Source organism: Myotis myotis, unplaced genomic scaffold (assembly GCF_014108235.1).
Source record: "Myotis myotis isolate mMyoMyo1 unplaced genomic scaffold, mMyoMyo1.p scaffold_m19_p_20, whole genome shotgun sequence".
Taxonomy (NCBI): Eukaryota; Metazoa; Chordata; class Mammalia; order Chiroptera; family Vespertilionidae; genus Myotis; species Myotis myotis.
The window spans coordinates 4,721,425-4,743,858 of record NW_023416325.1 but is presented as its reverse complement, the minus strand read 5'-3'; the positions used below and the strand labels follow the sequence as shown (position 1 = coordinate 4,743,858).

The window sequence follows — 22,434 nt, the reverse complement described above, 5'->3', positions numbered from 1 at the left end:
GTGATATACACGCATGGGTGTGTAAAGTCAACTTTCTTAAACATACCTGTGATGTACGTCAAGAATTTTCTTTCAGAATATAATATGACAGCGTGGATTAACTTCTTCTGAACCCACACCTGGGCTTATGTCATGTATGCCATAGTATACACTGTTTATTTTCAATAATCTTATGGATTATTGACAGATAAACCACCACATTACAGTGATCATGCTCATCGCTGTGTAGGGTGAAAAAGTACTTTTACACCCATAAAGGGTGCTTAGTACTTTCAGAATCCATTAAGAGCTGGTAAAGGAACAAGCCAAATCACAAGGAAGAAAGGAGTACTTTGTGTGCATGTGTTCTGAAGAACCTTAAATAGAATCAGAATTTTTCCCTTCTTCTCCTCCTCCCCTTCCTCCTCCTCCTCCTCACCTTCTCCCCCTCCTCCTCCTCCTCCTCCTTCTCATTCTCATTCTCATTCTGTTTGTTTAGTTTAGTTTAAACTGTATTTGAGTGTGAGGATCTGAGGTGCTATTTTTTTTTTTTTTGCCTATTTTTCTAGAATATCAAGGGACATGAGAAATGGCACAGCCATCACAGAGTTCATTCTCCTCGGCTTTCCTGGGATCCACGGGCTCCAAGTCCCTGTCTTCACCGTGATCTTTTTCATCTACATACTCACCCTGGCAGGCAATGGGCTCATTATTGTTCTTGTCTGGGCTGAGCCCAGACTGCAAACTCCAATGTACTTCTTCCTCTGCAACTTGTCCTTCCTAGAGATCTGGTACATGACCACGGTCATCCCTAAACTGCTGGAAACCCTTGTGGTGGCAAGAACAGCGATCTGCACCCCGTGCTGCCTGCTGCAGTCCTTCTTCCACTTCTTCCTGGGCACCACTGAGTTCTTCATCCTCACCAGCATGTCCTTTGACCGTTACCTGGCCATCTGCAAGCCCCTTCGCTACCCTGCCATCATGACCAGCAGCCTCTGCCTGCAACTGGCCCTCAGCTCCTGGGCGGTGGGCTTTGCCATTGTGTTTTGCCAGACGATGCTGCTCATCCAGTTGCCGTTCTGCGGCGACAATGTCATCAATCATTTCTACTGTGACGTGGGTCCCATCTTGAAAGCAGCCTGTGGAGACACAAGCACTTTGGAGCTTCTAGGTCTCTTGGCAACCGTCCTGGTGATCCCAGGGTCGCTGCTCTTCACTGTGATTTCTTATGCGTCCATTCTGTCTACCATCCTGAAGATTCCTTCCGCCCCTGGCCGCCGGAAGGCTTTCTCTACCTGTGCCTCTCACCTGACAGTGGTCTCTCTGTTTTATGGAGCCGTCGTGTTCATGTACCTGAGACCCACCGCACACTCCTCCTTTAAGATGAATAAGGTGGTGTCGGTGCTGAATACTATCCTCACGCCCCTTCTGAACCCGTTCATTTACACCATTAGAAACAAGGAGGTAAAAGAAGCCCTGAGGAAAGCAATGGCTTTTCCAAAGACTCGTCGTCATGCAGAGTAAAACAGGCGACACATCAACATCAACCTAATTCATGGACACAGACAACAGGGGGATGAGAGCATGAGTGGGGGGCGGGGGAGTTTGGGGGTTAATGGGGGGATGAGGACACATTTGTAATACCTTAACCAATAAAGAAATTAAAGATAAAAAAATAAACTTAATGCAGATACCAAATTAAATGCGAGAGAGGATTGTGGAGGAGGTGAGGGTGTGAAAGCGAACTATGATCGTTAGGGTTTCCTACAAGCATTCCTTACATATAAATGAATCAAAAATCCTCCTTAAAGAGGAGATGTGACCTAATTGTCTAACAAGGAAACCGCCGAGTGCCCTCAGGTGCATGAGACAGAACTGAGGACTTGCTCAATTATACTCCGAAAGCGGAAACCACTCAAGTCAAGGACAACCGTCAGTAACATACTTTTAAAATATAAGAAATCCTGCCCTAACTGGTTTGGCTCAGTGGATAGAGCGTCGGCCCACAGACGGAAGGGTCCCGGGTTCGATTCTGGTCAAGGGCATGTACCTTGGTTGCAGGCTCGATCCCCAGTAGGGGACGTGCAGAAGGCAGCTGATCGATGTTTCTCTCTCATTGATGTTTCTAACTCTCTATCCATCGCCCTTCCTCTCTGTAAAAATCAATTTTTAAAAAAACAAATCCTGTCTTGCTCTGTTTATAATCAATCCCTTTGCCTCATCTCCTTGTCAAAGGTATAAGGCATCCCACACCTCATTTTCTTAGTATTTATTTTCTTCATAATAGAAGTTCCCTAAAATCTCCTAATCGATTCAAAGGGTCTTTCAAAAATTCTTGAAACACATTAGGTGTGTTTTTTTTTTTAATATATTTTATTGAGTTTTTACAGAGAGGAAAGGAGAGAGATAGAGAGTTAGAAACATCGATGAGAGAGAAACATCAACCAGCTGCCTCCTGCACACTCCCCACTGGGGATGTGCCCGCAACCCAGGTACATGCCCTTGACTGGAATCTAACCTGAGACCTTTCAGTCCGCAGGCCGACGCTCTATCCACTGAGCCAAACCAGTTTCGACAACACATTAGGTTTTTATCTGATAATGTCTCAATAAGTGGATGTCCATCTTTTTTTTTAAAAAAAAAATAAAGAGGTTGGGTTTTTAAAAATATATATTTTTATTGATATCCAAGAGGGAGGGAGAGTGGAGAGAGAGAGAGAGAGAGAAACATCAATGATGAGAATCATTGCTTGGCTGCCTCCTGCACCCTCTCCCCCTACTGGGGATCGAGCCCACAACTTGGGCATGCACCCTTGACGGGAATCGAACCTGGGACCCTTCAGTCCACAGGCCAACGCTCTATCCATTGAGCCAAACCAGCTAGGGCTGGATGTCCATCCTGACATAAAACACATTTTTAATTAAACCTAATGCTGTTTATTCCCAGATAATACCCAAAGCTGAGGATATCATATGGAAATTTCCTATCGGATTATGCCAGTTGCTGTACTTCAACGTTGATAGGCCATGTGCCTAGGAAACCAATAAAAATCTCAGAGCCAACATAACTATGAAGGCATTCCTGCTGGAAAACTCAGCCCCAAGGTTACACTAAGTTCAGAGCTGGCGTGTATGACTCACATGTAAAGTCCCTCAAGGCAGGTGACAGATCTATTGGTATAACCTTGTTCTCAGACAAGACATCTCGCATGAAAGGTTCTTACACCATGATGACGCAGATGAGTCAGTTTGTAATCATTAGTATTCTATATGTCCCTCTTCCAACAGCAAAGAAATGTTATCATTAAAACCCCATTAAAACTATGATTTTTTTTAAAAAAAGGATTATTGTGCGGTTTTTTAGTACTGAGTTGAAAATTGAAAATTCAAAAGTGCAATGAGGTAAAAATGTTATCTCACTGTCATACCCAATTTATCTTAGGGAAGAGCTGTCTTAGAGCGGGGCATGGGAATCACTCATTTGAAGGCAAAGAAAGAGACACTAAGGACATGAATATCATCAAGAACCCTGTCATCAAAAGAATGGTTTTGATGAGGAGGAAATATTTCTCCTCTAGCCTCCTAGGTTCTTCTGCATGGTATAAGAATTAAATTGGCATGAGACAGGTTAGCAGGAGAAAACCAAGTTTAATTTCATACCTATGGGGAGTATTATTTTAAGCAAAATAAGCCAGTCAGAGAAAGACGTTATCATATTATCTCACTAACATGTAGAATCTAACGAACAAAATAAAATGCGGAACAAAATGGAACCGGAAGCAAGGATATATGGAAGAAACTGGGTGGTGCCCGACGGGAGGGGTTGGGGGTGACTGAATGAAGAAGGAATTAGCTAAAGAACATATATGCATACAACATGGACAGGGACAATCGTTTGGTGAAGGCCAAGGGAGAGGGTGGGTACGGGAGGAGGTGGGCAAAGGGGAGAAAAAGAGGGACAGCTGCAATAATGTCAATATTAAAATATTTTTAATTAAAAAAAAATGCAAGGGCCAGTCTTCAAACCCCAGCTGCTCTCTTCTATCGTGCTCGACAGACAATTCAAAGGGGGGAAAAAAGAAAAGAAAAACAATAAAGATATTGATCCCAATCAAAACAAAGAAATAAAGATCAAAAACAGAAAAACAAAAGGAAATCGGAGACGGGCGTCGGGCGAGCCCTTTTGGATGAGGATCCCCGGGCTGGGAGCATCCCGGGGCGCGGGGCACATCGAGAGGACCACACCTCCCAGGGCCTAGAACGGCTTCAGCGCCGCGAGGAGGCGGGGCGACGGCAGCTTCCGGTTCCGGTGCAAAGGCCCCACGTGTTCCGACCCTCCTGGCCCCGCGCGACTCGGATCCGGTGGCGGCCGCGCGGGCCGGGAGTGGGTGGGGGAGAAGCCGGCTGGGCAGGGGAGGAGCCCCGGGAGCTGTCGGAGCCGTGAGTGCTGGCGGGCTGGGCCGGACCGGGCCGAGCGGGGCAGCGCAGGGCGGGGACGAGGGAGAGGTCGCAGGCCCCGCCCCCGACCCTGGGAGCCGGTGCGGTCCTGGGGAGAGGGCGGCGGCAGTGTCGCGAGGGGCCGCGGGAGGCGTCGTGGCCCCGCGCGTCCTGGCGGCCGGAGCTGGAACCCGCGGCCCGCGGGGGGCGCTCCCGGCGTCCTTCTTGCAGCCCCCCGCCCCCGAGGCCTGCGGGAAAGCTGCTCCCAGGGCTTCCGCGCGGCCCCCGCCGGGCCGAGGGGGGAGTGGTCTGGGCCCGGGGGTTTCTCCCAGCGTTTTCTCGCCCCGCCTCGCCTCGCCGGTGGCTCAGGAATCCTCCCCCGCCTCCTCCCGGCCTGGACAGACCCCATCTCTTTCCACCACTCCCCCCACCCCCACCCCGGCACACACGCAGGGATACCCACGGGTGACCACAGTAGGCCCCGGGGCCGGGCTGGCTCGCGCTTCCCGGCTGTCTCCGTGGCTGGCCCCCGAGCTAACCCCACCGTCACCGGCAGCTGCCCCGCCCCGCTCCCGAGGGCCCGATCGGCACCTCTTACCGCCCCTCTTGCCCTGGGCAGGAGGGTGCGGGCCTCTGCTTTTTGTCTGCTTGAACTTAAAAGTTTGGAGCGTGCCGTGGTTATGCTGTGTTCTCGCGCAAAGGTGGCACTTTTCATTTTTCTGGGCGTCGGATGCTGTTGTCGCCTAGGCGCTCGGATAACCCGTCTGTCTGCCTTGGTTCCAGCTCTTTGCCCCAGCTCTTCCAGCACCGTGGTCCTGGGGAGCAGTGCCACCCCCCTCCCCACCCCTCCAGGGTCCCTCTTGGAGGCTAGGCGTAGAGGCTGGTGCTTTTTCTCCATCCGCACTCTGCAGGTGATACCCAGGGCAGCCCCCCTCAGAAGCCACAAGGAAAGCTATTGAAGATCCCCCCCTCCCCATGTCTCTGCCAAACCACCCCCACGCATGAGCCTGGATCCAGAAAGGTTGTGTGTGGGGGGGGGGGCTGGGAGGCTTGTTGCTGGGACGCGGGGGACAGCAGAGCAGTGAGGGTGTGTGGCCATGAGTCTCGAGTAACTTTCTGCTGTTACCAGGTAGCGGAAGGAGGGGCGGGTTTGGAAGACGGAAGGGAATTTTTCCTCCTAGGACCAAACACCTGGGACTCCTGACCTTCACCCCTGTCTCCTCCGGCTGTACCCCTTTTGCTCCCTTTGCATGTATATTATATCGCAGTAGACGTTTCAAGGGCGCAGCAAGGCTTTTACTAGGATGTGAGCGACTCATAGGCATCACGAACGACACAGGTAGTTTTCCCATTTAATGTGGCACCAGCGTAAGACAGAACGGTCCTAGACTCTTTCTACCTTTGCACCCCCTCCCCCTTTAAATTTGGCCTGCACTGGAAACGTTGGATCCTTTCTGCTGGAGCCTCGGGTGTACCTCCTTTGCCGCAGGCACTGGTTCCCAAATGCATGCGTCTGGAGTACTTGAAGGGCGTGTGAAACAGATGGCTGGGGCCAGCCCCCCAGTTGCTGGTAATAGGCCTGGGCTGGCCCTGATAATTCCAGGGTCTAACAAGTCCGCAGGTGCTGGTGCTGCTGGTCTAGGTTCCTGACGCTGAGAACCGCTGCCTTTGGCCAGACTTCTTCACATAAACCTGGCAGTGGTTTGGGGGTCAAAAGACCTGTGTGTAGAGTACTTCTGTGCCGGAAGCTAGTAATAAGAGCTTGTGTGGGTAATTGAACCACGTGGGTCTGAATTCTTTCATTTGTAGAATTAAGAAACTGCACTTTAAAAACAAGCAAGCTCTGAAGGCTACATTATCTTATACCAAATTGAAAATGAAATATTTAAAAGTTTTCCCCTTAATTTTCTTATTTCTCTTGATAGGCGCTTCTCTTTTGATCATATAGCTTATACTCATAAACTAGGTTTTTGCTGTGAATCTCCAGTATGTAAAGCCCCTGATATTTCTTAACTATATATATATTAAATTCTGTAAGGTCAGAACCTATGCTTTTTTTCATCTTTCTCTACCTAGCATCTTGTGGGGTGAGATATTTGGAATGAGCTCACCCCCAGCCCTCCTACCCCCTTGAAGAAGTTTTTCTCTCCTAATTCTGTGCCACATAGTAAAACACTATATGGCTACTGTAGCTGATTCCCCTGCAAGATTGGAATAAATGCTTATGCCCAATGTAATTGTCCCTGTGAGTGCTTTATACCCAGAATCGCTGGCCTCCGCTGATTCTTAATGTGTTTCTGTACTCAAGTTGGAAGAGAAAATAGCTTAATTAAATTCAACACACATTTATTGAGCACCTTTTCTTCCAAATATTTGGCAAAATGTTAGGCTCTGGAAATATGAAAGTGAATAAGGAGGTCTTTGCTCTCAGGGGCAGGGCTCACAGTGGGAGATAAAGATGCTAAACTGCCCACAGCAAGAAAGGCTTCCTGGGATTACTTCTTCTTTGGACCATGATTGAGTCTGCAGTGGAAACCTGACGCTGCTCCAATTCCTCTGGTCCAGCAAGCATGGGTCCCCTCCTTGAGCATCTCATATGCAGGGGAGCCCCGGGAAAGCCAGGAGGACATCTGGGGACAGAGCAGGGAGCGCCCGGACTAGAATATTAATTACAAAACTAAAAACCTAGTTAATGACGTCTGAATTGACTGTTCTGAATTATCCATATTTACACCTCAGGTCAGGCTGTATTTATAATATCCTGTTATCTTTTATTAAGTCATGTTGTGTGATTGGCATTGACCGTGTTTGTTGTAGTCATTCATTGGATACAGCTAGTGTAACTCTGGCTGCCAAACGAAAACTCTGCTGTTAGCAGGATGGGAGTCAGGTTTGCTGACTGCCCTTTCCCTACTTCAGATTAGTCTGGGTTCTGTTTTTACCTGGGGCGTATAGATGCTGCATTACGTAGGCCGTTAACCATCTCTGGGATATAAACCTTACCTAAGGTTAATCTTCGTGTTGGAGACTAACAAATATCATGATGGCCAATATTTAATTTTGGACTCTTAAAATCTATATTTGGCCTCTAGCCTGCCTCAAGTCTGTAATGAATTCCTTTCGCCATCCTAAGCTAATACATTAGGTCCCAAGTACTCAATTAAACCATATAGTATCCTTGTTCCTCTCAAAACACCTCCCTTATCACCAGCAAAGAGCCGGACAGTCTCTCAAAAGATGACCCATCTCTCTGCCTTTAGGGAGAGAGTCATCCCCATCTTCAGGATGAGTTGATGTGACTTGTCCAAGGTGACACACCTTTAGGAGGTAGAATGCAGGTCATCTAACTCCAAAGGCAGAACTGTCCACTGTTGAGCCTCCTGGGCCTTTGGTACATATCTATAGGACACATTTCAAGTAAAAAATGAAGTGAATTATAATGATTTTAGAGCTTTATTTTACATTTTTCATGTTTGCATTTACTCTCAGTGACATTTTTATGCCCATTGTACACTTTGATCCTAACCACAAAGTCTACAAATTCAGGGTTGAAAGTATTTATATCTCAGCCTCCCTGACTTCGCTGTACTGCCACCGCCCATCTGACTTCTTTATTCTTCCTAATCTTCCCCTTTTCTACACCTTATTCTGTTTCTCTGAAACCTATTGTAACTTTGAGCCACTTCTCTCCGTGCTACTCAGATATTTTATGTTGAATCTAATGAAGAAGGAAAACATTTTAAGTGGCAAAATAGCTTTTAAACATAGTTTGAGCTTGATGTGTTCAAAAGTCAGTGAATTCATTTCCTTTTATTTCTTTTGCCTTTTGAGTTAAGTTTTGAGGGACTTCTTGGGTATACTACCCGCTCACCTCATGTCGCCCCCTCCCAGTTACAGGGAGGGAAGGGGACTATGATATTGATCCGTAGAAACATTGCTAATATGACTGGGGAAGATTGCATGTAACTGCTTATTAGAGTTGATTTCAGTCCTGCCTGTCAGTTTCCACCCTTGGAAAAGGGTCCTGTTTGATACTAGTTTATTAGTGCTGTCAACGCAGGACTCCTCTGGTTTAACACTTCACTTTTGATGTAACAGTGAACAGACCAAGATTTTTCCTTTACATTTTAATCTTTTTGTAATTTTGATGAAATAACAGACTGTATGCTTAACATTTAAATCTTGCCTTCTTCCCAAAAGTTGGAAAAAAGAGAACAAAATATATTGGGCATCTGCCCTATGCCAGGCTGTATGCTGAGTGGTTCTGTATGTTTGGGACAGCCACCTGAGGTGGTATGAGCCACATTTTGAAGATGAGACTTAGGGAGTGTCACATGGCTAGTAAGTGAGGAGAGGGGTCCAGCAAAGTGCTCCAAAGCCCTAACCCGTATATGGGAAGCATGGAGAAGCATTTTGTGTATATGACAGTTAACACAACAAAAGAATCTTCCAGTAGCGGGACCATACTGGGCTAATCTTTGGTTTTTTGTTTTGTTTTGTTTTGTTTTGTTTTAAATATATTTTATTGATTTATTACAGAGAGGAAGGGAGAGAGATAGAGAGCTAGAAACATCAATGAGAGAGAAACATCGATCAGCTGCCTCCTGCACATCTCCTGCTGGGGATGTGCCCGCAACCCAGGTACATGCCCTTGACCGGAATCGAACTCGGGACCTTTCAGTCCGCAGGCCGATGCTGTATCCACTGAGCCAAACCGGTTTCGGCTAATCTTTAGTTTTAAAGAACAGTACAGCGTTGGAAAAGGGCAGCTAACAATTGTTATTAGTTGATTTCTATTCTAGAGCAAATGAGAAAGAAGATTTGTTGCAATGACCCAGTAAGCAGTCATACTCAAATTTTTAGGTTATGGATCTGAATTAGTGTAAGACAAGAATGGAGACTGGAAGGGATAGCGATGTCTGCTAAATAGAATCATTTGAACCTTTCTGATCACTGTTTTCTTCTGAAAATTATTTGCTACTAAATAGGTTACTATCTGTCCTTGAGACAGATATCACTACAGACCTTGTCATTTAGGCTCCAGAATGACCCCCGCAAATAGCAATACTTTAAGGTAGAGAAGCAGGTACCCTTCCATTGCCTGCAGTTTCCCGTTCTTGTCAGTAGGATTCTGTAGGGTCTTCACGGGCTGTGACACTTCAGTAAGAAGCAGAGACAGCTGGACCAGGATTGGAGAAAGGTCTTACCTTTTCCACATCTCTCCCCAGTTCTGCCTCATAGAAATACACACTCTTGACTAGCTATGGGACCTAGGCTTGTGAAACACGTCTGCACACATCATTTCAGAACCTTCTGGAACCAAGTCTTTCACTCTTCCTGGCCTGGCTTCACATTCTCTCTGTGTCATCCTTTTGTTCAGTTTTTAGCTGTCATCGTGGAACCCTTCCAAGAATAGACATTGAATGGAAAGGTGTTGGAATAGCAAGGACAACCAGTTTGCAAGAGAGACTCACAGTGTAGTACACCTGTGAATTAAAGAATAAAACAGTGTCCATTTTCTACCTCTGATACCGATACCTGACAGTTGCAAGCACATTTTAGATCATAAACTCACCCAGATCTCAGCTAATCTTGTGTGTGAGGAGAGCAGTTATCTGCAGGGGGCTTTACCCTTTACAAGGGCCCTTGTGTGTTATCCCATGAAACCCTCCTGGGCCTTCCATCTTTGGGTACCTAGTCCACAGCACTGCCGCCTACTGCTCCTTCTCATCTCTTGCCCCACCAAGGACTCCCTTCCTCCCTTCATTCTGCTGCTGGGGATCCATTTGCCTTCATCTCAGTTTCTCGGGCTGCCAACATAAATACAAACAGGCATTGGAAATCTCATTTCATGATTCTGAAGGGCATTTTAAAATGGCAGTTTTTAATTTATATTTTTTTAATTGATTTCAGAGAGGGAGGGAAAGATAGAAACATCAATAATGAGAGAGAAACATTGATTGGCTGCCTCCTGCATGCCCCCTATTGGGGATCCAGCCCAAAACCCCAGGCATATGACCTGACCCAGAATCGAACCATGACCTTCTGGTTCATACGTTGACACTCAACCACGGAGCCCCACTGGCCGGGCTAAAAATGGCAACTTTTATGAGGTGCTGTTATATTCTTTTCCTTTGGAAAGCCAAGTCCTGTGAGAACAGAGCCCTTTCCATAGTAGGGACTGTCTTGTAGTTAGTACAACATGAAAACAATGAGGCTTCCTTCGGCTTCACTGGGCATGAGTTCTACCTTGCAAGATTGGGGGGAAGAGGGAGTTTGGAAGTTTTGTCTGGATCAGTAGTCATTATTGTAGCTTCATTAAATTACTGGATGTCTACTTTTGTGCTTATTAAAGTTTATTTAAATCCTCAAAGTAAAATGCTTTTTTTCCGGATGCACAGCTTTGTGTGACTTGCATTTGGATTGTCCCAGGGCAGTCTGAAGACTCCTCGCAATGAGCTACGGTTCTGTCGAGTTAGGAACCACTAAGAGTCGGTTTACTCACAGTCCAAGCAGTAAACGGTCTTCCGTATTCATTTCTTGTCCAGCACATGGTTTGCCGGATACATGAATAAGAATTAATAAGACATTGTCCGTCCTTCCAGACAAAGACTTAAAAGACCTACGTGTTCTGTGTGTGAGTGCCTGTTGCGTGATGGGCAGTGAGCTGGGTGTCTCTGTCCCTGTCCTCAGAGCTTTACAGTCTGGTGAGTTCAGCAGCAAGATGAACAGTTCTCACCACACAAAGTGGATAAGTGTGCTGTGGTGGGGGCAGTGCAAGTTCCTGTGGGAGCGGCCTGGGCGGGGCAGGGAGGCATCCTGGGAAAACTGCAGCTGACGGATGAGTAGAGTTAACCACAGGGGTAGGAAAGGGCTTTCAGGAGGAGTGAACAGCATCGTGAAATCCTAGTGAGGGCATAGGAAAGGGACTCTACTGTGAAGCAGTGGCATTCAGTGGGAGTGGTGATGGTGGGCAAAGAGGTAGGTAGGGGCCAGGTCGTGAAGGGCTTTGAGAATCAAATCATAAGTTTAAATTTTATTCTGTGGACAATGTGAAGCCATCGGCTGATTTTTTATGTTAGAAAGTTCACCACTCAGACCTTCCTGCAATATTGCAGGTGCAGCTAATGTCGAGGGGGCTCTTGTCCATTACATTCCTGCACCCATTTGCCCCCACCCACAAAAAACAAATAAAAAAACCTAAAGGTAAATGTATAGGTTCTAGAAATAAAAACTAGAGTAGTAAGTACAAGCTGACTCCGCCACTGCCCAAGGACATTTGAAACCAAAATAAGGCTTCTGGAGTTTGGGGTTCTAAAATCAGTGCTCCAACAAGAAGACATGAACTGGGGAACTGGTGGGGTGGGGGAAGTCCATGGAATTGAACCTCTCACCCTGGAGCCTTGAAGAGCTGCCCCTTCCTGGAAATCTGTCGAGTGATAAGTCAAAAGGGCAAGGAAGTAGGCCTCCATAACCTTCGGTAGGACAAAAGTCACAGGCATTGGCCCAAATAATACCAGCTTAAGTCAGGAACACTGAGAAATTAACATAAAAACTGATCCAAGATCATTGAAATCATTAGGTTTTAGGTAGAAGCAAATGAAATTCTATTCAAAGAGCTCACTTTTATAACCTAGGGCTCTCCCAACTCCCAACATATAAAATTCAATCATTGAGGATGGGCATAGCATTTTAAGCATTACAAACCGCCTGAGAAAATAAATCGTGAGGTAGAGATTGCAGATTGAATAAGTAGGCAAATTAGCATATGAACATCGAGATATGGGACTCTAAAACAAACAAAGTATATAGTAGATATTTTAGGATAATGGGTAAGTAAGCATGAAGAGCAATGTGATATAGATAATAAAAATGAATAATATCATTTTTATTATTGAAATTGAACTCATTTGATGGGCAATAGCACATAGACACAGCTGTTAAGGGTGAATTGATAATTTTGAAGGTGGATCTGAGGCAGTTCGTTTGAAGCACAAAAAGATTTAAAAATGAAGAATTTCTCCAGTTATATGTGGGGACTGAAACTTGGTCTGGAGGGGACAAGGCCAGGAAGACCAATGGTAAAACTTGAACCAAGTTGTTCAACGTGCCTGTCACGTGCCAGTGAGGTGGAGGAGCTGGTAATGTCATTTTTTTAAAGGATTCTATTACTGCCTTTTAGTGGGCTTCACCAGGGGACTGGCAGTGGAGGTGAGATGGATGAATTTGAAACAAGTGTAAAGGTAGGATTAACAAGATTGGGTGAATAAAGAGAGTAGAAACAATGGAGAAAAAAAGACTGATTCTTCCTGTTAAAGTGGGAAGAAAACTTCAAAATGGAAGTGTATTCATTTAAATGCATTTTTATTGTGCACTTTATTATAGGTATTGGACATTGATGAAAAGCTTAGCCCCTAACTTTAAGGCGGTTCACAGAAAAGATAAAAAAAATGGCTATTTGAGCCCTAATCGGTTTGGCTCAGTGGATAAAGCATCAGCCTGCTGACTGAAGGGTCCCAGGTTCGATTCCGGTCAAGGGCATGTACCTTGGTTGCGGGCACATCCTCAGTGGGGGTGTGCAGGAGGCAGCTGGTCGATGTTTCTCTCTCATTGCTGTTTCTAACTCTACCCCTCTCCCTTCCTCTCTGTAAAAAGTCAATAAAATATATTTTAAAAATGGCTATTTGATCTGACCGGTACTGCGATAGAGATGTGCGCAGGTTGCTATGGAGGCACAGTGATTTCTAACCATGTCTAAGGATGGGGGAGTGGGATCAAAGCAGTCATCTCAGAGGACATGAAGCCTGAGCTGTGTCTTGAAAGATAAAGTCTACCCTAATGAAGGACAAAGACTCAGAAGGAACAGCATGTTCAAAAGCCAAAGAACTTAGGACTTTAGTGTGCTTTGCATGCACACACGTGTGTATGTGTTTGAAAGGATTGGAGAGGAGGGCAAAGGAAATAAAATGAAGGTCCATCCTAAAATATGATACTTGGAAGTAAGTCTGTATTTCACTTACACGCCAGGATTGATTGAGGGTCTTAAGTAGGGACCAGATTTGCCAAGAGTACTCATTCTTGTGCCTGGTAACTTGAAGGTAGGCCTGGAGGCAGGTAGCTCACATCTGGAGGTAGTTTCAATAATCCAGATGAGAACTGACAAGGACCTACCCTGCAGGTCATGGCGATGGAGAAGAGGGACCTGTCAAGAAGGAGTGGGAACACCATGCAGCATGGGGGTGGGGATGAGGGAGGTATGGGTATTCCATGCAGAAGGAACTGCCTTCACGGAGGCCTGGAAAGACACCCTGTTGTAGGGAGATGAGCAATGCATTTGTTATAACCAGCTAAGGCAGAGCGAAGGGTAGGATGTGAAGCGTAAAAATAAATTGAGGGCTGATTGTGACGAGCTTCATACGCTAAGGATTTTGGAACTGATCTTAGTAAGAAATTATCATTATCATCATCATCATTATTTATCCTCATCTGAGGATATGTGGGGTTTTTATTGATTTGAGAGAGAGAGAAACATCATCATCGTAAGAGAAACATCGATGGGTTCCCTCCCACACGCACCCTGACCAGGAATCGAACCTGCAACTGTACAGGATGACATTCCAACCAACTGAGCCACCTGGCCAGGGAAGAAATTATTTTTAAATGTTGAGTGATGCAGTTTGAACTAAAATTTAGAAATATTTTTTAGAAAGTTAACTTTGGCATGTCATCACTCTTCTAAGTACTTCGCAGGTACTAATACATTTGATCCTCATATTGGATGAATACCATTGTGACCTCTGTGCTACGAATGGGGGGCCAGGCAATAGGAGGATAAAGACTTGCCCGTGGCCTCATAACGAGGGAACAGTAGAGCCAGGATTCACACCCTGGCAGCCTACTCCAAGGCTCCCATTCTTAACCTTACGCACCCTCGCACCCTTGGTGTTTCAACCAAGATGCACATCCAAACCTAGCTCTTTAAAGATACAGTTGCTTAGCCGAAACCGGTTTGGCTCAGCGGATAGAGCGTCGGCCTGCGGACTGAAGGGTCCCAGGTTCGATTCCGGTCGAGGGCATGTACCTGGGTTGCGGGCACATCCCCAGTAGGAGATGTGCAGGAGGCAGCTAATCGATGTTTCTCTCTCATCGATGTTTCTGACTCTCTATCTCTCTCCCTTCCTCTCTGTAAAAAATCAATAAAATATATATTTAAAAAAAAAAAAAAGATACAGTTGCTTAGATTGACTGAATCAGAATATCCAGAAAAATGACGTTTGATACTGTTTTGCAAAAGCTTCGTGGATCATTCTGTTGCCCTTTGCTCCCAGTTGAGTGCGGCCGGCACCCAGTTAGGTTACGGCAGTGGAGCAGGCAAGAGGTGAGGGCCCGAACTATAGCTGTCTGGGAAAGAAGAGGAGGAAACAGGTTCAGAGGGTAGGAGGCAGAATCAGTTTAATGAGCTGTAAGCAATGGGAAGAATCAGCATTAAACCCAGGGATCACAAAGTTTAATCTTAACTAGAATGATCCAGCCTAGACAGGATTCCAGGAGGAGGGAGGGTTGGGAGTAAGACCAAGATGCGTGAACTTCATTTTGAACGCTTGGGTGTGAGTGCCTGTAGGTCTTCCAACTAAAGATGTCTTACAAGAGAAAAGTTGCTTTTGGGGGTGCCTGTGTGCCAGCCACTATGCGTGGCTTTCTTCACTGTTAACTGTGAAGGGGATCCTCCCCTCAAATCTCTGAGAGTTTCCATTTTACAGAAGAAATGAATAATGGATATGATTCAGTTCAGGTTGAACTTTGATAAGACCTTCTCTCTCTATTTCAGTCCTGTCGATGTGTCTCTTCTGAGAATATACATTCTAGTATATATATAAATGTCTTTGTACAGGACACACCTTGGTCAGTACCACGGTTTTTAGCGGGTAATTCTGAGCGTCCTTGCTGCTAGCCACTTAGCGTTTAGGTTCACAAGTCTCGTGAAGTAGAAATGCAGTGTTTTTCTATGGGGTGTGAACCCTGCCCAGGAAAAGAGGTGGGGAACTTCCGTGTTCAACCTACGTCATCTGGTCCAACTAGATTTGTTTATGGGCTATGCAGATTCGGGGAAAGGGGACTGAATAGCTTGAGGAAGTGTTATATGTGCAAGATTATGATTAAACTCAGAACTGCTATCGCTGTGCATAATTCTGTGCTTACACTGTTTGTCTCTACTTCTCTACCCCAGGTCCCTTGGGAGAAACTCCTCGAGGTGCCCAGGCTGAGACTGGGGGGTAATGGCAGTGTGAGCTCTAGATGGTGTGAGACCAGCCCAGAGCCAGAAAATGGCTACAGCCTTGGAACCAGAGGACCAGGATCTTTGGGAAGAAGAGGGGATTCTACTGGTGAAATTGGAAGATGATTTCACCTGTAGGCCAGAATCTGTCTTGCAGAGGGATGACCCCGTGCTTGAGACCTCACACCAGAACTTCCGGCGCTTTCGCTACCAGGAGGCAGCAAGCCCTCGGGAAGCTCTCATTCGACTCCGAGAACTTTGTCGTCAGTGGCTGAGGCCAGAGAGGCGCACAAAGGAGCAGATCCTAGAGCTGCTCGTGCTGGAACAGTTCCTTACCGTGCTGCCCGGAGAGCTGCAGAGCTGGGTGCGGGGCCAGCGGCCAGAGAGTGGCGAGGAAGCGGTGACACTGGTGGAGGGTTTGCAAAACCAACCCAGGACACCAAGGCGGTGGGTGAGGAGGGGGAGTCCTGACCTGTGTGATGTGGAGGGGGACCATTTGCTGGAAGGACGGATTTGGGAGTAGGGCTGACGGGGCCCCATAAATCACCTTTAAATTTAATTGGCTCTGCCCTTGGGTTGTGCCCAGATCCATAAGCCCCATGGGGCAGAGGCGGTGTCTGTGTGTGTGAGTGTGACTTTCTGGTTTTTGAAACACCCACCTAGGGACTACCTTAAGGGCCTTCATCACCCCAGGGTCACGTGGCTTTCATTTTCCCTTCTTAAATGTTGAATCTCCAATTTCTGGGGAGGAAGATTTTGTTACTTCCTCAAAGGTTCTCATAAACCCTCAGTCACAGATTTCTGCCCAGGTCAACAGCACATGGAAGCAAACACTGAGGGTTGCTGCGGGTGGGACAGGGAGTGATGGGAAGGCCAGGACTGAGGTCCTGGTGGGCAGGGACACGGTTGAGGGAGGCGAGAAAGCAGTGCAGTGTCTGATCGTTCCTGCGTTGATCTGGCGAGGATAACAGCTTCCTTGCGTGCCCCAATGGTACTGGGGATTCCCCTCTTCATCTGGGTCCCTCTGGGAGTTTTTTTCTATTGGCAGCTTCTCCTAAAATGAGCCCTGATGACAACCAAGACTTTCCTCCTGATTCCATGGTGACTGGAAGTTGGAATTATTCCCAGGTGACTGCCCATGTTCATGGCCAGGAAGTCCTGTCAGAGGAGCCAGTGCACCCAGGAGCAGAGCCTGAGTCACCTAGTGAGCTGCAGGATCCTGTGCAGACCCTGACCCCAGAGGAGCCCCATGCGGAGATCACACTGAGCCCAGATCCGGGGGAACCAGCAGAGCAGAGCCTGTGCCATGAACTGGAGCTGCAGCCCTTGCACGAGAGCGGTGGGAAGCCCCAGCAGAGTGTGGGGGTGGAGGGTGGGGTGGACTTCTGTACCAGCGAAGCTGGGGAAATTGGAATAGGAGTAACTCACAGGACAGGGTGTTGAGAAGAGATAGTACTAGCTAGAGTCCCCGTGACTAGGGCTGAGCTTAGCAGTGCTCTTGGTCATTCCCTTAGCATCCGTTAGTGTTGTAGATTGTGTTTGGGTTATTGGAGCTGCCCCTGATTCCCGAAGATGATGGGGGTTGCCCAGCTCTTTGTTAGTTTCAGGGGTGCATTGCCTATTGCTGACCTCTGCCCTCTTTTCTTCGTAGAGGCTCCAGTGCCCCAGGACCCAGGCCTTCCTGAGGAGAGGAACACTGGAAACTCAGAGATGGTCGCCCTTCTTACTGCTCTGTCACAGGTGCACCCTCATGTCCCTCTATTCCATAGAGAATTAGAAGAGCCATATACTCAATGGGTCAGACAGGACACCAGTTTCCACTCTTCTTTTGTCAGTTTAAATTCTGTTCTTCACTTGTCGGGGCTGGGGAAAGGGAGTTGCATCTAATGAGATAAATTATAGTAGTCCCAGTTGGATCTGCAGGCTCCAAAACCCCTTTATTTGCCACTGACCAGGGGGACTAACAGAATGGGATAATTTTGTAACTCTCCACTGCAACTTTGACGTTGTTGAATGGGGGTTTGTTTTGGTTTTAGGAATAAACTTGACAGTCATTGGTAAGGATGACTGACTGCTGCAGAAGTGACTTCTGAACTTGCATGGTGCTCCTGCAAGGGCTGCATTCAGTCAGGCCACAGCATTATGAAGACTGATCTTAGGCAGAGCCCAGAAGCGAAGCTATGTGGCTGGGGGGCAAAGGAATAGAATTTATCGGTGCTTTTAGACTAATGGAGCTGAAGAAAAAAGTCCTGTTTATGCTGTGTAGACTTTGTAAGTGATAAGAGTGATTAGAGAAGGTCAGTCAGGGAAAACTTCCTAGAAAAGGTGACTTTTTACACAAATGTAAGTAGCATTAAAGCATCAACTAGGGAATTGAATGATGGCTTTTAAGAGCTTTTTTTTGTAATTAAACAATATTTCAAGAGGAAGAACATAGTTCTTCTGAAAGGAAGTAAGACGAGGTAGCAGGAGCAGGCCAGTGTGAACGTGCCAGTAGGGAAGCAGTGACATGGTGAAACACAGGCTTCCTGAGGGAGCCAAGTATCCCATTGGAGTCCCTTCTGTGTGCTGGGTGCATTCTGCCTATTCCAGAGACCTTCTTTCCAGGAACAGGATGGGAAGCTCCATGAGGCTTCGCATTTTAATTGAATCCTGCTGTTGTTTCAGGGATTGGTAACGTTCAAGGATGTGGCTGTATGCTTCTCCCAGGAGCAGTGGAATGATCTGGATCCAACACAGAAAGAGTTCTATGGAGAATATGTCTTGGAAGAAGACTGTGGAATTGTGGTCTCCTTGTGTAAGGAAGTTCAAGTGTTTCTACAGTGTTGTGAACACAGAGATCTTTCTCCTGTTGGAAATTATGGGGGCTTAGAGCTTAGCCTGTATGTTCTAGACTTCTCTTATGCCTTCCCCACCAATGAGATTGAAGGGTTAGCTGAGTAAAATGATATCCTTCTAAGTTAAAGGGAAGAGAAATGCTTAGAAAATGGTTGAAAACTTCTAATAAGAAATTAAAGTTATGTTACTAGAGGCCCGGTGCACGAAATTTGTGCACAGGCAGGGTCCCTAGACCTGGCCGGCAATGGAGGGCCAATCAAGACCTTCCTTCCAGTTGCTGGCCATGGTCTTCTTTCCCCGGCTGCTGGCTGGGGCCTTCATTCCACGCCACCCCCTGGTGGTCAGCACACATCATAGCGAGCAATTGAACTCCCAGTTGAACTCCCGAGGGGACAATTTGCATATTAGGCTTTTATATGTATATCTAGAGAGAGATCACTTTAATATATTTGAGGTAAACATGAGTTTTGAAACAATAAAAGTTGGAGATAATCTACTTATTTAAATATGGGAAAAGAGGGTAGCATTTACAGTGTGTAATTACTGAGTTATAGATAAAAGACAAAAAGTATGTAGTATTTAGTTGGAGGTACTCAAGCTAAAAAGGCCAAAGATTTGAATGACTGACTTGGCTGATCTGCTTTTACACAGGGAATTGTTTAACCAATCATAATGTCCTATTTCCCCTCTTGACAGCATTTCCAATCCCCAGATTAGATGAGATCACCCACATTATAGAAGAAGAGCCTTTGGTTCCAGATACTATAGAGCCTCAAGAACCTCAAGAGCCAGACATCCTGAGTTTTACCTACACAGGTGAGGAAAGACCAAAGGATTCACAAAGGAGTGGCAGTTCCTTTAGTCGGTGCTTCTCTCTCTCTCTCTGAGGCATCGCCCTCATTGGTTCTTCCAGTATGTCAGGCATTACTACTGTCTCCCTCTAAACGCCAAATCCTTCTATCCTTTTCCTCCTCTTACCCCTCCCATCATTCATTTGAGGTATATGTAATGCAAAACGGGGCGGGGGGTGGGGGGATATCGGGACTTTTGGAATTGTGGCTAAACCATTTATTAAGCAGTTTACGTAAACTTGATCCTCAGCCTCCACATTTGTGAAATGAGGATTATAATATTTGTCCAAATGAAGGCTATTCACAGCTTAAGATAACAAAGTGCCTGGCATAGTACAGGCATTCATGTGACGATTTCCTTTTCCCCCTATCTCTACAGTTATGAAATACGGGCTTCTCACTGTGTGGTCTGGCCCTTCCAGAACTCTGTTTTAAAATACCCCCCCCAACCCCCATTGTGTAGAAGGCATCATTACCTCTATAATTTTCTCCTCTCACCATCTCTTCAGGAGATAGGAGTGAAGATGAGGAAGAGTTTCTTGAGCAAGAAGATCTGAATTTGGAGACTCTACACACATCTGTTTTAGGAGATCCAGAAATCCACCAGACTCCGGATTGGAAAATAGTCTTTGAGGATGACCCAGGTAGACTTGATGAAAGATTTGATACAAATATTTCTCAAATTAATAGTTCAATAAATCTTCAGGAAACCGTACCTATCCACGCCCTGTTAGGGAAACCTCATGGCTGTCCTATATGTGGAAAAAATTTCACGTGTAACTCCCACCTCGTTAGACACCTGAGAACTCACACAGGAGAAAAACCCTATAAATGTATGGAGTGTGGCAAAAGCTACACACGGAGCTCACATCTTGCCAGGCATCAAAAGGTTCACGTACTCGGCACTTCTTATAAATTCCCCCTAAACCAGAAGAATTTGAATGAGACCTCCCCTCTGGTCCCAGCTGAGAAAACACCTGTTGAGAAGCCCTATCGATGTGATGAGTGTGGAAAGCACTTCCGCTGGACTTCAGATCTTGTCAGGCATCATAGGACACATACCGGAGAAAAACCTTTCTTTTGTACTATTTGTGGCAAAAACTTCAGCCAGAAATCCGTGCTAACAACACACCAAAGAATCCAGCATGGAGACAAGCCCTACATGTGTGGAGAGTGTGGAGAGTACTTCAGCGACCACAGGCAGTACCTGACACACCGGAAGGCACATGATACTGAGCAGCTCTATCTCTGTGGCCAGTGTGGGCGGAGCTTCAGCCACAGGGCTGCATTTGCCAAGCACCTGAGAGGACACGCTGCAGTGAGGTCCTGCCAATGCAATGAATGTGGGAAAAGCTTCAGTCGAAGGGACCACCTCGTCAGGCATCAAAGAACACACACTGGCGAGAAACCATTCACGTGCCCTGCCTGTGGGAAGAGCTTCAGCAGAGGCTATCACTTAATCAGGCATCAGAGGACCCACTCAGGAACCACCTCCCAGCTGGGACCTCATGATAGGAGGTCCGCATTCAGCCCTGACCCCGGGGTAGGCGAGGAGAAGCCCTCTGGTCATCCTGGGGAGACCTTTTCCAGGGAGTCTCCCTGACTTGCCTAGATGGACATAACCTTCCCACAATTAGGTAAATGCTCCTCTCAACTTATCCTTAAGGAGCTATTTTGCCCAAAGTACAACCTGAGTTGAGGCTTCTTGACTGGAGTGTCCCTGCCTCTGCGCCATCAGTATGAGGTAGGAGAATTAGAAGTCTTACGAGTTGTGGTTATTATATTTTCCCAGAAATAGGCTGTTAGATACCTAAAGACCAAGCAGCCTCAAGTTAAAGTTGTCCAGGACAATTCCTTAGGTTTGGTAAGGGCTCAGATCTTAAAGCACACAGCCCTGAACTCATGGCCAGATATTTGCATCCAGATTGCTTTGCTAACCATTCACAGGATAACTATACATCTCACTGATCACTTCCTCGCCGGGCACTGTCCGTGATACCGGGGAGAGATTGGAGAAGTGTCTGATGGGCGAAAACCTCAAAGCTGCTTCACGTGGACCTTGTCAGGGTGCTCCATTCCCATTGACAAAGTGATGCCAGTGCCAGACACTGCTGAAAAGGAGGACCTTGTCCGAAGCCTCTTTCCTTGTGGGTTTTTCTTCCCCTCCTTTTAGAGTTCTCATGCTGTTCGCCTTCCTACTGTTTGACCAATTTCTTGGTTTTGTCCCCAGCACTTTTTCTACTATCAGTGGGATGTGGCATTTGGGTGCCACGGGATTTGCAAAGCATAATTAAATCATAATGAAAACATTTACATTCCCACATAGGTACAAGCCTGCCCACCCACCCCACCCACTTCCCAGGGGTTTGGGAGGGCCTTTTGGAACAGTGTCACCTTACAAAGGCACTGGGTCACATCACTTACATAAAACTGGAGATCTGAGATCAGATTGTGGAACAATTAAGAAAAAGCTGTTGCTGCTGGCCAAGGCTATCAAGACTATCCTCCTGACACCTAGCCCCCATCATCCCTGCCCTGGTTCTGTGGTATCAGGGAACATAAGGAACCCCAGCACCTGGGACCCGGAAGAATTTACTAAAAGTAAATGGCTTTCATGTGTTTGCATTGTCTGCTTCTCTGTGGTTTCATTTTCATGTAATTAAGAACTAAGTCATAGTATCTCATGGCCCAAGGGTCTCTCTTGCCTGATAAAGGTTCTGTGGAAATGAGGTTGAATAACTATGAACCTCACCTGCTTTGATTGTGGGAATGGCAAGGACTGGGGAGACTGTCCTCCGTACATGGAGCACAGGGTATGGGATTAAAGCATGAGAAGAGGGAGACATCTGTGCCTGGTTTCTTCCGGTCTGTTTTTCAATGCAGTGTACACCAGCGGAATATGGGCATAAGAACAAGGCCCAACCCTAACAGCTCAACCAGGAAATTCTCGTTTTGGTCAGTAATGATATTGCAGTTGACTGGTTTGGTTTTAGTACCAGTCTGCCATTGTCCTTTGGAAATACGCACATGGAAATAAATGAAAGTAACACTGGCA

General features: G+C 46.5%; 2 protein-coding genes across 3 annotated transcripts; both read left to right on the top strand.

Moving 5' to 3' along the window:
* The first annotated feature begins 549 nt into the window (after window positions 1-549).
* On the top strand, window positions 550-1,516 carry LOC118678628 (olfactory receptor 6X1-like). The gene has a single exon (XM_036354448.1). The coding sequence runs from the start codon at window positions 562-564 to the stop codon at window positions 1,501-1,503; it is 942 nt and encodes a 313-aa protein (XP_036210341.1). The 5' UTR covers window positions 550-561; the 3' UTR covers window positions 1,504-1,516.
* A 2,768-nt stretch (window positions 1,517-4,284) lies between these two features.
* Window positions 4,285-22,434, top strand: ZNF202 (zinc finger protein 202). 2 transcript variants are annotated; one of them, XM_036354013.1, is made up of 7 exons: window positions 4,285-4,418; window positions 15,643-16,141; window positions 16,819-17,029; window positions 17,342-17,430; window positions 18,358-18,487; window positions 19,225-19,344; window positions 19,889-22,434. In XM_036354013.1, exons 2-7 carry the CDS (start codon window positions 15,740-15,742, stop codon window positions 20,980-20,982), a joined length of 2,046 nt encoding a protein of 681 aa, XP_036209906.1. In that variant the 5' UTR covers window positions 4,285-4,418; window positions 15,643-15,739; the 3' UTR covers window positions 20,983-22,434. The 2 variants fall into 2 exon arrangements, with proteins under 2 accessions (XP_036209906.1, XP_036209907.1); XM_036354014.1 differs by lacking the exon at window positions 19,889-22,434 and adding an exon at window positions 19,759-19,880.